This window comes from Corylus avellana, chromosome 7 (genome assembly GCF_965113065.1).
Source record: "Corylus avellana chromosome 7, dhCorAvel1.hap1.2, whole genome shotgun sequence".
Classification (NCBI taxonomy): Eukaryota; Viridiplantae; Streptophyta; class Magnoliopsida; order Fagales; family Betulaceae; genus Corylus; species Corylus avellana.
Genome location: NC_142496.1, coordinates 19,065,818 through 19,079,229, shown reverse-complemented (window position 1 = coordinate 19,079,229; position 13,412 = coordinate 19,065,818). Strand labels below are relative to the sequence as shown.

General features: G+C 38.0%; 1 protein-coding gene across 2 annotated transcripts; it reads left to right on the top strand.

The window, feature by feature from the left end:
• Positions 1-699: 699 nt before the first annotated feature.
• Positions 700-3,075, top strand: LOC132185682 (cyclin-A1-4). Of its 2 annotated transcripts, XM_059599458.2 has the most exons (5): positions 700-925; positions 1,044-1,127; positions 1,301-1,382; positions 2,108-2,241; positions 2,870-3,075. In XM_059599458.2, the coding sequence occupies exons 1-5, from the start codon at positions 909-911 to the stop codon at positions 3,051-3,053; spliced, it is 501 nt and encodes a 166-aa protein (XP_059455441.2). In that variant the 5' UTR covers positions 700-908; the 3' UTR covers positions 3,054-3,075. The 2 variants fall into 2 exon arrangements, with proteins under 2 accessions (XP_059455441.2, XP_059455440.2); XM_059599457.2 differs by having other exon boundaries at positions 700-1,127; positions 1,290-1,382.
• Positions 3,076-13,412: the final 10,337 nt, after the last annotated feature.

The following is a 13,412-nucleotide window of genomic DNA, read 5'->3' as shown; positions in this document are numbered from 1 at the left end:
GTCGCCGCTGATGAAGCTCAATAGTGACGACATCTAAATGTCTTTGTTGATAATTGTCAATAGCAGCGACTACATATGCACTGCTATTGATCCTTATTAGCGGCAACCTATGAATGTCTTAAATGTCGCCGTTGATGAAGCTTAATTGCTGCTACATCTAAATGTCGCCGCTGATAATGGTCAATAACAACGACCACATATGTGCGGCTATTGATCCTTATTAGCGGCGACCTATGAATGTTGCTGCTAATGACCCTCATTAGTGGCAACACACAAATGGGTCGCCGCTAATGATACTACATAATATAAAAATTAAAATTAGGAAAACTTACACTTTACCCCCCAAAGTTTAGGGCGATTTTTAATTTGACCTCCAATATTTCAATTTTTTCAATGCACCCCCCAAAGCTTGCAATTTTTTTTCAATTCGACCAATGTCGTCCCAAAATTTCCATATTGCCCCTAATTTTTTTATTTTTAAAAATTTTTATATATAAAAAAAAAAAAAAAAAATTATGGGCAATATAGAAATTTTGGGATAACATTGTTCAAATTGAAAAAAAAAAATTGCAAGTTTAGGAAGTGCATCGTAAAAATTAAAATATTATAGGTCAAATTAAAAATCGCCTTAAACTTAGGGTGAAGTATACTTTACCCTTCAAATTAAAAAGACCTAACGACATATTACAATGTCCAAAGACGAAAGACCTCAATAAAGAATGTAATAGGAGAGGCCGAAAAGCTCTCAAAGTAGTCCAAACCTGCAACCTCAACGAACTTCGTCGACTCTCGGTCCAAATTCCCGCCCATAAACTCAATTCCTCACAGTCCATCTCATTTCAACCATCTCTCTCCCTCTCTCTCTCTCTCACACACACTCAGAAATTCTGTTCAAGATCGCAACAAAGATGATTGCGACTCTCAAGTAGGTTACTGAGCCGTACACTTCTTCCTCCATTTCGTTTCTATTTGAATTCGATTGCATTCTAGTTCGCGAAAAGCCCGATCGTCACTTTGATTTGCTGTTTCTGATGCTTGCTCAGAGCCGAAGATCAGAGTCAATTACAGCTCGTCGAACGCGAAGAAATCGACGACGAGGAAAGACCTGTTCGAAGCGATCGACAAATGTATAATGTGCAATCTTCGCTTAGGCCCTTTGATTCTCGGTTTTCCATGTGAATTTGTATTGATTTCATGTTTTTTACTCGAAATTCAATTTGTTCAATAGATCTGAATCATTTTCTCGACTTTTGTGACATTCAATTTGTTCAATACTCAATAGACCTCAGCTTGACTGTAGGCCATCAACTAATTACATGGAAAAGTTGCAGCGAGATATCACTCCAAGCATGCGAGGAATTCTGATTGATTGGCTTGTGGAGGTTAGTAAACGTTCTAAATGATATTGCTTTAACAAACTCATAGTACTTTCTCTTTTTGTTAGATTTTGAAAAAGCTAGGCCAAAAAATTTAACAAATTTCTCAATTGTTTTCTATCTACTCCCATTTTCTAGTGCTAGACTGCTAATATGATATTTATAATATCACTTGTGTTTGTTCTTCAATTAATTTCAAAGGAGCTTTCTGTAATTGTCAAGTAGCCATTACCTTCTCTATTTCCATCTTTCTTTGTTAATTTGCATCGTGTTTTCACTCGTCTTCTATTTAAATATGTTTTATTTATTGATTGATAAGTTATTTTGGTAGTTACTGGATTTTAAACCTAAGGCCTCATCCTTTTTCAATTCTTATGGAAAAGGAAGTGCTATTGGCCATAGCTCAATGGCTGAAATGAATCATGTAAAATATATATATATATATATATATATAATTACTTCAGGGTCCAGCTTTGTTGTGCTCTTTACTAGAAAATAATCTAGTGCTTAGATATCGACATTAGATTGCTACTTTCATTATTTATCATGTTCTAGATATAATGTTGTTCTATTTCATCTTCAAAGAATATTTTGAATTTTTATTTAGTTATTTATATATTTTTAGCCAGAAGAAAGGATTGGAGACCTATTTTGTTGATCTGTGAGTAATTTCCTAATTGGATGTTCAATGGGTTAGCGTTGGTCTTTATTGATTTGTCTCTTTTTTTCAGGTTTCTGAAGAATATAAGCTTGTTCCAGATACACTTTACCTCACAGTGAATCTCATCGATCGGTTCCTCTCTAAAAATTATATGGAAAAAACAAGACTCCAGTTGCTTGGTGTTACTTGCATGCTAATTGCCTCGTAAGTTCTATAGTTTTTGGTGGTTCCAGTAAATATATATATATTAGAAAGCTACTTTTAAAAAAAAACAAAACGTTAAATTCTGTATATTTTTATCTACTTTAGTTAAATATCATTTTTTTTTTTTAATAATTTCTTTATTCTTAGTAGATGAGAGAGAGGAGAAATAAACATATATATAAACTTAAAAAACTAAATAACTCTCTCTTTTTTGCTCTTGATGTTTGGAGAGCTTCTCTTACCAAAATTAAATTTAGAATAGAGTTGAAAGCTTATCAAATTAAATGACCATTTTTGAGAGCTTTTCCACTTTTTATTTTTTTATTTTTTTTATTTTAAAAAAAAATTAAATTTATAAGATGAGCAGATGGGTTCGGGAAGGCCAAGTGCTGGAATATATAAGATTTGGGAGGAAGCGTTTTTATTTGAACTTATTTTATGTATGTATTAAGGCAAATATGTTATTTTAATTAATATATCGGCTTGTTTTGGTCATTTTAATTAATATCTTTAACTTTGGTCTTTTGCTCTCTAAGCATTTGGATTCACTCTCATCTCTAATGTATAATTATTAATATTGTAAATCACTATAATCCGGAACCCTGTTTTTCTATTATATTTTCTACAGAGCATATGAAGCAATGCTTTGTTATACCCTACTTTTGGAGAGTGAAGCAGAGGAGAATATGGGCCACTTTTCAGGCCCTTTAGCATGCATGGGTCACTCCTCCCACTCTTTTTCCATGTATCGTCTGGACCTTCTGCCCCATAGTAGATGTTGTTTGGCATGGAGACAATCTCAATTCCATTAATAAAAGCATAGAACTTACTAGAAGTTCTTGGAGATTGGATGAATGTTAAATTCAATTTTTGATCATTTTCCACGTTGATGCAGAACATCTTAGAAGAGTTTCTTCTTTTAAGGAATTAGCATGGATATAGATGGAAGCACTGAAGTTTCTAAGTAAGGTGAAAGAACCCGCTTTGATAGTGAAAAATTCTTGAGACCCTTCAAAACCTTATCGATTTTTTAACCCAAGAAATCAAGAAGAAGCTCCAACGGGATGTCCACTTAACAGATGTCCAAATTCTTTAAATGAAGATGAGATGCATGGGCTCGTTCGTTCTCTTTGGTCTTTGATTTTCTTTTCCCAGTTCGGTTGCTGAGAAAATCTGTCTCGAAAAAACTGCGTGAGACGTGTTTTGCTGTTTGGTTAAACGGCGTGAGTCTGTGAGTTTTATTACATCTGGGCCATTCAAAATTTCAACCGCATAGAAACCGGGTCCTTTGTTTTGAAAATAGAAAAGAAAAAGAAAAATGAAAAAGGCCTTAATCTGTAAAGATCAACAAATTAATTGCCAGCGTCAATAACCTTACACTTCAAAACTTGGACATAAGAGTTGTGGTAATTAGACGATGGGCTTTAAACCTGGTCCTTATCCAATTACATTCGCTTGCTTGCTTTGTAAGCTTTAACCAAGCCGAGGGCAAACTTATAATGGTATTTTATACTTTATAGTAGGTGTAAGAATTATGAGGAGTTGTTGTGAGGTGATATCATCATACTTATTTTAGTGTGGTTCATAAGAATAAGGACGAATATCACATTTACTACCTTACATTCACTTTCTCAAAATACTACTGCCCATTTTGTTGAGAAGGATCAGATGCAAGGGAAAACATAATCCATTATGTTGAGAAGTAATGCTTCTTTCTCGTATTGCAATGCTACTGGTTGGTAGTAGCATTACCATTAATGCTAATCGATATAAGACTTGTATATTATGAGGCTTTATGACTATCTGATTCAGAGGAAGAGGAAGAGGAAGAGAAAGATAAGAGGAAGAGAAAGAGAAGAGCTGCAACATGAATTTTCTTAAGCTGCCTGGGGGACTTGCAAGAAGCAAGAAGCAAGAAGGCTATGGCTGGCAAGGTAGCTTGTGGGCTTGCCACATGCAAAAAGGCCATGGCTGGCAAAATGGCTGGGGGGCTTGCAGAGTACAAGAAGGCCAAGGCTGGCAAGGTAGCAGGGGGCTTGCAGCATGCAAGAAGGCCATAGCTAGAAAGGTGGTTGTGGGTCTTGAAGCATGCGAAAGTGAATGGCTGTCAAGGTGGCTAATGGGCTTGCTGTAAGCAAAAGGCCGTGGCTAATGGGCTTGCTATAAGCAAAAGGCCGTGGCTATCAAGGTGGCTGAAGACTTGCAGCATGCAAGAAGGCCATGGCTGGCAAAGTGGCTTAAGGGCTTGCAGCATACAACAAGGCCATGGTGGCTCGCAGCATGCAAGAAGGCCCTGCCTGGCAAGGTGGCTGTGGGTCATGCAGCATGCAGCATGCAAAATGTGCGTGGTTGTTGAGGTGGCTAGTTTGCTCACAATAACCATGAAGTCTAAGATTGGCAATGAGGCTGTGGGGCATGCAACATGCAAGAAGGCAATGGCTAGCAAGGTGGCAATAGGACTTGCAGCATGCATACAAGCCATGGCTAGCAAGGTGGCTAGGGGACTTGCAGGAAGCAAGAAGGTCATGGCTTGCAAAGGTGGCTTGTGGTCTTGCAGCATGCAAGAAGGCAATTGCTGGCAAAGTGGTTGGGAGCTTATAGCATGCAAGAAGGTTATGACTAGCTTGGTGGCTGGGGGACTTGCAAGAAGCAAGAATGCTATGGGTGGATAAGTGGCTTGGGGGCTTCCAGCTTGCATGAAGGCCATGCTTGGCAAGGTGGCTTGTGAGCTTGCAATATGCAAGAAAGCCACGGCTGGCAAGGTGGCTGCGGGGCTCGCAGGAATCAAGAAGGCCATGGCTGGAAAGGTAGCTTGTGAACTTGCAGCATGTAAGAAGGCAATGGCTGGCAAAGTGGGTGGGAGGCCTCCAGCATGCAAGGCCATGGCTGGCAAGGTAAATTGGGGACTTGTAGCATGTAAGAAGGTCATGCTTGGCAAGGTGGCGTGGAAGCTTCCAATATGTAAGAAAGCAATTTCTCGCAAAGTGTTTGGAGACTTCTAGCATGCAAGAAGGTCATTGTTGGCAATGTGGCTGGAGGGCTTGCAGTATGTAAGAAGGCCATGGTTGGCAAGGTGGCTGGAGGGCTTGCTGCATGCAACAAGGCCATGGACGGAAAGGTGGCTGGATGATTTATAGGAAGCAAGAAGGCCAAGGATGTGAAGGTGGCTTGTGGGCTTGCAGCGTGCAGAAAAGCCATTGATGGCAAAGTGGCTGGAGGGCTTGCAGCATGCATGAAGGCCATGGCTGGTAAGGTAGCTGGGGGAATTGCAGGAAGCAAGAATGCCATGGCAGGCAAGGTGGCTTATGGGCTTGCGGCATGCAAAATGGCCATGGCTGGCAAAGTGGCTGGGGTGCTCACAGTATGCAAGAAGGTCATGGCTGCAAAAGTGGTTGGGGGGCTTGCAGCGTGTAAGAAGACAATGGCTAGCAAAGTGGTTTGGGGGCTTGCAGTATGCAAGAAGGCAATGGCTGGCAAAGTGGCTTGGTGGCTTGCAGCATGCAAAAACGCCACGGCTAGCAAGGTGGCTGGGCTGCATGCTGCATGTAAGCAGGCCTTGGTTGGTCAGTTGGTTGTGGGGCTTGCAGTATGCAAGAATGCCAAGGCTGGCAAGGTGGCTGGGGGACTTGCAGCATACAAGATGACCATGCCTGGCTTGGGAGCTTGCAGGAAACATGAAGGGAATGATCGGTAAAGTGGCTTGGGGGCTTTCAGCATGCAAGAAGGCCATGGCTGGCAAAGTGGCTTGCAGCATGCAAGAAAGCCTTGGCTAGCAAAGGTGGCTGGGGGACTTGCAGAAAGCAAGAAGGTCATAGCTGCCAAAGTGGTTGTGGGTCTTGCAGCATGCAAAAATGTGCAAAAAGTTCATGGCTCTCAAGGTGGCTAAAGGGCTTGTAGTAAGCAAGAAAGACATAACTTTCAAGGTGGCTGGGGGGCTTGCAGCATGAAATAAGGCGATGGCTGGCAAGGTGGCTGGGGGGGCTTGCAGTATGCAAGAAGGCAATAGCTAGCAAAGTGGCTGGAGGGCTTGCAGCATGCAAAAAGTAGGGGTGGCAAAACAGGTACCTGACACGACCCGATTATGACTCGCGGGTACCCATTACACAATTAGCCTACACACGGACAAGACCCGTTTAGCTAAACGGGTAATCGGATCTGACACGATTATGACATGAAAATAGCTGGGTAACCAGACATGATCCGTTTTACCCGTTTAAAATAACTGGGTCTAATCGGGTAGACCCGACCCGACCCGACCCGACCCAGTTATTAACCTTAAACTCTTAAAAAAAATAAAAAATATAATAATAATACATCAATGCAGTCAATGTAAAAAATTGAGTTCCAAGATATTAAAGGCTTTAAAAAAAAAAAAAAAAAAAAATTGACCGTAATTGTACTCCAAAAGAAATTACTAAACTCATTCACCTAAACTTAAAACAAGCAAGTAAATTGACTAAGTTCATTTATTAAAATAATTTTTAGTATAAAGAAATTTAATTTTGCTCAAATTACATTCCACTAAAAAAGAATTATGTATATTTCAACACAAAATATGATATCTGTTGAAATTAAATGTCTCATAACAGAGATGAATTTTGCAAATCATTTGAAAATATATATATATATATATATATATATATATATATATATATATATATATTAAGGGCAAAAAGCAAGAAGAATGTTTTTAAATTAAAATCATTTAATTAAATATTTAAATATAAAAAAGGCCCTACCTAAGTTTGTTGTCTTAGGCCTCAAAATCTATGAAGTCGAACCTACTCGAGGGGTTGGCTTGGTTACTAGTAAGCCACTTGGCCCTCATCGATACCTCATAAAGCATAAAGTTTAAGTAGGGACAAAACTAAAATTTCTATTTCAAAATGATCAAAATATGAATGAGGGGTAAAATGTGTCAACATTTTCAGCATAGCAATAAAGAAAAAGATAATAATAAAAAAAAAGCTAACAAAAAACAAAATAAAAAAAAAAAAAAAAAAAAAAAACAAAACTCAAAACTACATCATCATTAGATTCATAATTCATTACAAAATACAAATTAAGTTCCCATGGGCCAATGACTATTCACTTGAAGTCTTGAAGGATCTATGATCCACCCATGTAATCAAAGTCCAAAGATATAAATTATGAAACGCTACAAATATGATCATTTTAAGAAATATTAATAAATTGTGCTCCAGATGAATTTGGAATGTCACAGGAAATTGAATTAACATCCGTTGTCAAAACCTCATCTTCTTTGCTATCCAAGTCCAACTTCATTTGTGTGAGTTCTATATCAAAAAATAAGAAGAATTAGTATTATTTTATTATAGTGTAGTAAAAAAATAATACAAGTAAACGAAGAAATTAAATATGCAAATAACTAATATTATCTTCATCTCTATATAACCAATCTCTAGTGCAAACTAATGCCTCAACAATATCAGGCCGAGTGAGCTTCTATATTGATCAATCACACGTCCACCAGTGCTAAAAGTGGATTCCGAAGCAACAGTAGAAACATGAATACTCAAAACATCACAAGCCATAGCAGCTACTTCAGGATAGCGAAATTGATTCCTTTCCAAAATGAAAGGATGTCAAATGTATCATCCAAATCCACAGACCTAGGTTCCTCCAAATAAATGTCCAATTGATTCTTTTGGAAATTAATATTATTTCCAGCAAATGCTAAATAGTTCTACATCAAACAGAGAGAATATAAACATAAATAATTAAGAGTATATATATACTCTTAATTATTTATATACTAAATTACTAACAAGATAAGAAATTAATGATATTATTCACCTTTTGCCAAGATAGTTTTGCTCGAGGTACTTGGGACCGTCAAACAGTTATGGAGCTTGAACTTGAAGTATTAGAAGAAGCACTATACTCCATAAAAAGGTTCTTTATTTTCTCACGAACATTCTCGAACTGTTTAGAATCCACAACTCCATAGATCTTCATATAATAATAATTTACAAGGTGAAGCTTGTAACGTGGATCTAAGATAACTGCTATGGCCAACACTTCACTGAATTCTAACCAATATTTCTCAAATTTAGAGATCATTTCAGTTACCATTAGTCTCTTATGCTCATCTTCACTCACAAGGTCTTCCTTCAAGGATACATAAATCATAGCAACTACGGAAAAGTATAAGTTGGCAGTGGGATACTTAGTACCAGAAAAAACACATGTAGCTTCATAAAAGCAAGCTAAAAAACTACTGATATCACCCACCTTTTCCCACTCAAGTGCAGTAGGACAATGCGGCTTATAGTTTGAATCATTCATCTTCAAATAACTAAAAGCACTCCGATAGAGAATAGCACTCTCAAGCACAAGATAGGTAGAATTCCATCCGGTTGGCACATCTTGTTTTAACCCCTTATAACTGTCCAATGACATTTGATTTACCGCATGAAGAAATTTTTGTTTTGCACTTGTGATCCCTTAACATACTTCACTCTATCTCGAAAATTTTCAATAGCATCATCGATTTCTTTTAATCCATCTTGCACTATCAAATTAAGAATATGGGCACAACAACACATATGAAAGAACTCACCTTCATAAAGAAGAGCTTTCTTAATGTTCAGTGTTTGCTTTAATAACTCAATACAATGATCATTGGCAGAAGCATTGTCCAATGTTATAGTGAAATCTTGTTCTCAATCTCCCACTCTTGTAGCAAATCATATATCTTTTCTTTCAAAGCTACAGCATTATGTGGTGGGGCATAAATGAAAAGTTTAACACCCTTTTAGTTAATACCAAATCTTTGATAATAAAATGTGTAGTAAGGCACATATACCTATCAATTGTCAAAGAAGTCCACATATCAGATGTTAAACAAATCCTCCCAAGACAAACATGCAACATAAATTTAATCCTTTCTTTCTCCCTTAGATGCATCTTAACCAAATCTGCCTTAGTAGTATTTCTAGATATAGATGGTACATTACCACGCAAGTATTGATGTAATTGTCTTACACCATTATATTCAACAAATGAAAAAAGCAAATCATGCTTAATAATCAAAGCAACCAACAATTCTCTATATATTTTGGGATCAAATTTAGAGTCACTTACTGACAGAGATCCTGCTTTCCCAGTTAAGAGCATATGCCCAACATCACGAGTGTTTGCCCCCCCGCAAACTTGAATGTGTTTTCTCAAATTCGCAGTTCCATATGAACTTCGGGCCTTGTATTTATTACAACATGTCTTGCATTTTGCCCATACCTCCGAGTCATTTGGATCAGTATTAGGAACGATATCATAAAATTGCCAAACAGTTGAGGTCTTCCTTCGCTTCTTTTCCTTTTTCTTACTCTTAGTCTCCACAGAAACAAAGTCATCTTGTAGTGAATGTAATTCAATAACATCGTCGTCAATTTCAATTGCATCTTCAACAAGTTCTTCAATATTCATCTACACACATAATCATTTGTTAAAGTATATGATTGTATGCTCTATAACTATAAATTGAATATTTAAGAATAAATTAAAATTTAATTAATCTTTCTAGCAGAATAACCAACCCAAACCAAATAGATTCTCTAGTTCTAATGAGGAATGGCAGAATCTATTTAAAATAAAGGAATGGTAGAATCTATGTATCTGGTTTTCCTATTTAAAACCAAATAGATTCTCTAGCTCTATCCATATGTTTTCCTATTGTTTTACACCTATATGTGGCATGCCCTAAGTCTAAGGGGTTTGATGCTGTTTATGGAAATCATTTTCCTAAAAGTATATAATGGAAAAAATCAACTTTAACATAGATGGCGCATAAATTGAAGAAAATGGTTTTTTCTGCTCTGAATCTTTCTGATCCTATCAATTCCTCATTTCCTCTGTATGCCCACTTATGCAAACAATCCAAAGCCATATATAGCTAAGTGAAATAAAATTCTAAAGCTTAATTAACAAAGCTTGTCCAATCTATAAAATGCTAATTACAAATCCTTCTACCTATGGAATATGGTAAAAGAGCAACTTCTCTTCTGCTTCTTAAGCTTCAGATTTTTCAAATTTCTCACACGTATAATTGTTAAATACTGATTCAGAATCAAGCCAATGAAAAATAAATACAACTTAGCTGGGTTTAGCGTAAATAAAAAATTTCAAGGGTCAAAATCCTCAATGACTGGTAATTGACTTATTATATATGTTAACATTATTTTCATAAATACTAAAAATGCATATATGTAATATGTTGGACATAAATTTGTCAAAACAGAATTGTGCAAGTACCAATTAGCATACATTGAAAAACAGATATAATTTGCCCCATTATATTGTATGAAATCAGGGCAATACCGTAATACACAAGCAGAATCACAGAATATGAATGTATGATACCCAAAATCATAGTCCAGAGATAGAGAGAGTAAGAGACATACCACCATACCAAAGACAGAGAGGCGCGGCTGACAGCGAGGAGCCGTGGCTGACGGCGACAGTGAGGACTGAGGATGCCTTGCTGATGGCGATGATGAGGATGCCTTGCTAACGGCGGGAGGGAGAGAGAGAGAGAGCCGAGACTTGAGAGGGAGACAGAGGGAGAGTGAATGACAGTGAGAGACCGAGACTTGTCACTTGAGAGAGCAAGCAGAGAGTGAGAGAGGCAAAGGTGCGGTTTAGGTTTACTGAGTGCCTCTGCCTCTGCCTTATCCTTTAGAAAAAAAAAACTCGGGTCTTAATCGAGTAGACCTGATTACGACCCCAACCTGATAAGCCCAAACTCAATACCTGTATTTTCGTGTTGTGTTCGTGTCTGGTTCGCGGGTCGTGTCAAAATTGCCAGCCCTAGCAAAAAGCCTATGGCTGGCAAAGGGGCTGGGGGGCTTGCAAGCATGCAAGATGGCAATGGCTAGCAAAGTGGCTTGTGGGCTTGCACCATCCATGAAGGTCGTGGCTGGAAAAGTGGCTGAGGGGCTTGGACTATGCAAGAAGGACATGGCTAGCAAAGTGGCTTGGGGGCTTGCAGCATCCAAGAAGGTCATGCCTGACAAAATGGCGGGGGGCTTCAAGCATGTAAGAAGGCCTTGGCTAGCAAGTTGGCTAGGGGTCTTGCAGCATGCAAGAAAGCCATGCTGGCAAGGTGGCTGGGGGGCTTGCAGCATTGAAGTAGGCCATGGCTAGCAAGATGGCTTGGGAACTTCTAGCATGTAAGAAGGTTAGGCCTGGCAAGGTGACTTGGGAGCTTTGATAAGTGCTAAAATATTCATATTTTCAGCCCTTAACTTGTATGTTTTAATCCTTTGGTCTTGGTTAATTAGGCCATTTTACTTCATTTTTGTATTTTCTTGTGTTTTATAGGCTTTTGGAAGAAAAGAAGCGTTTTTGGACAAATTCCAAGCTTAGAGGGCAAATTGGGAAGACCTAGAAGATATGGTTAAGCTTAGCCAATCATGGTTAAAGTTTAATCAAATAAAGGAAATGATTAATTCGGAATTTCTCACATTGAAGTCAAATCGGATTGGATGAAAAATTGGATTCTGAACATGTATCGGTATTTTAACCATAACTTTCAGTTCAAATATCCGATTGAGGTTATTCAAGTTCCATTGGAAAGCTAACTCAAAGGGCTACAAATCATTGTGAAATAGTATTTTCCCAATTCGGAGCGTCGCAAGGCCAAAATCACGTCGCAAGTCAGGACCGCAATTCTGGGCGAATCCTAGTCCGATTTGGATTTAGGTTTTCTCTATCCTAATTGGACTTGGACTTAAAACTCAGAATTTTCTAGGATTACTAGGGCTTCTAGGACTCTCCTAAGCTCTATAAATAGACCCCTAAGCCTCAGAATTTAATTCATCCTTAAATCCTTAGAAGAGGCACAACTTTGGGGAGAGGAATTGGAGGCTACCTTTCGGTTCTTTCTTTCCTTTATCTTTTTAGTTTTATTTTCATTATGTGTAATTAACTCTTAAGAAGGGCTAGATTGAAGCTCTAATTATGTTTATTTAATATTTCAATATTGGCACCTTTGTGATAATCATATTGTGTTGCTTAACTTGTTTAATTCCTATTTTTATGAACTCCTCATATGTGTATGACTGGCCATTATATACATGTGGTATGGACTAGTTAGTTAAATCAATTTGGATGACCGAGTCCTGGGTTTAACATAAGTGACAAAAGAATTCACATCGCGATTCTTGGGTTAATCAACACGAGGAACCGGGAGTATACACCCATGCCCTAGGCCTCATGTGTTTGTCGATTTCCATAGAACATATGCTTTTCTAAAGAACACCTTAGTATATACCATGCTAAATCCTTTAGGAAATAAAAGAGTTAGAGTATACACCCATGCCTAACTCGTTGCTTAGGGAAATCAATAGCTTAAGGAGTATACATCCATGCCCTTAGGTTGGCAAACATTAGGTATTCATAATATGATTGGATCATTGGCATATTGTTATATTAATTGAGCATAATTAGTGGTGGATATCAAAGCCTTGCCTTTACCTTTATTTTATCTTTATATCTTTTTATTTCTTTTTCACAATATCAAATTTGTGACAATTTGATATTTTTAATTAATTCTAAACAAAATCACAATCCTCGTGAGATTGATCTAGTACTTGCTGCACTATACTATTATTTTGATCTTGTGCACTTACGAGTTAAAACGTACTAAATATTATCTATTAATTTAGGTAGTATTTTGCACAACAAGCTTGCAATATGCAAGAAGGCCATGGCTGGCAATGTGGCTGGGGGGCTTGCAGCATGCAAAAAGCCATGGCTAGCAATGTGGCTGGGGGACTTGTAGGAAGCAAGAAGGTCATGGCTGGTAAGGTGGCTTGGGGGCTTGCAGTATGTAAGAAGGTTATGACTGGCAACACTGCTGAGCGGCTTGAGCATGCAAAAAAGCAATGGCTTGCAAGGTGGCTGAGGGACTTGCAGCTTTCAAAAAGGTCATGGCAGGCAAGGTGGATTGGGAGCTTGCAGCATGCAAGAAGGCCATGGCTGACAAGGTTGCTGGGGGCTTGCAGCATGCAGGAAGGCCATGGCTAGCAACGTGCAGGTAAGGTATAGCATTGCTTTATTCACCTTTATTCTTATCTCATCCATATTTAAATAGTATGATGTTATCACTCTCATTTACCTCACGTCGCATCTCATAATTTTTGCACATA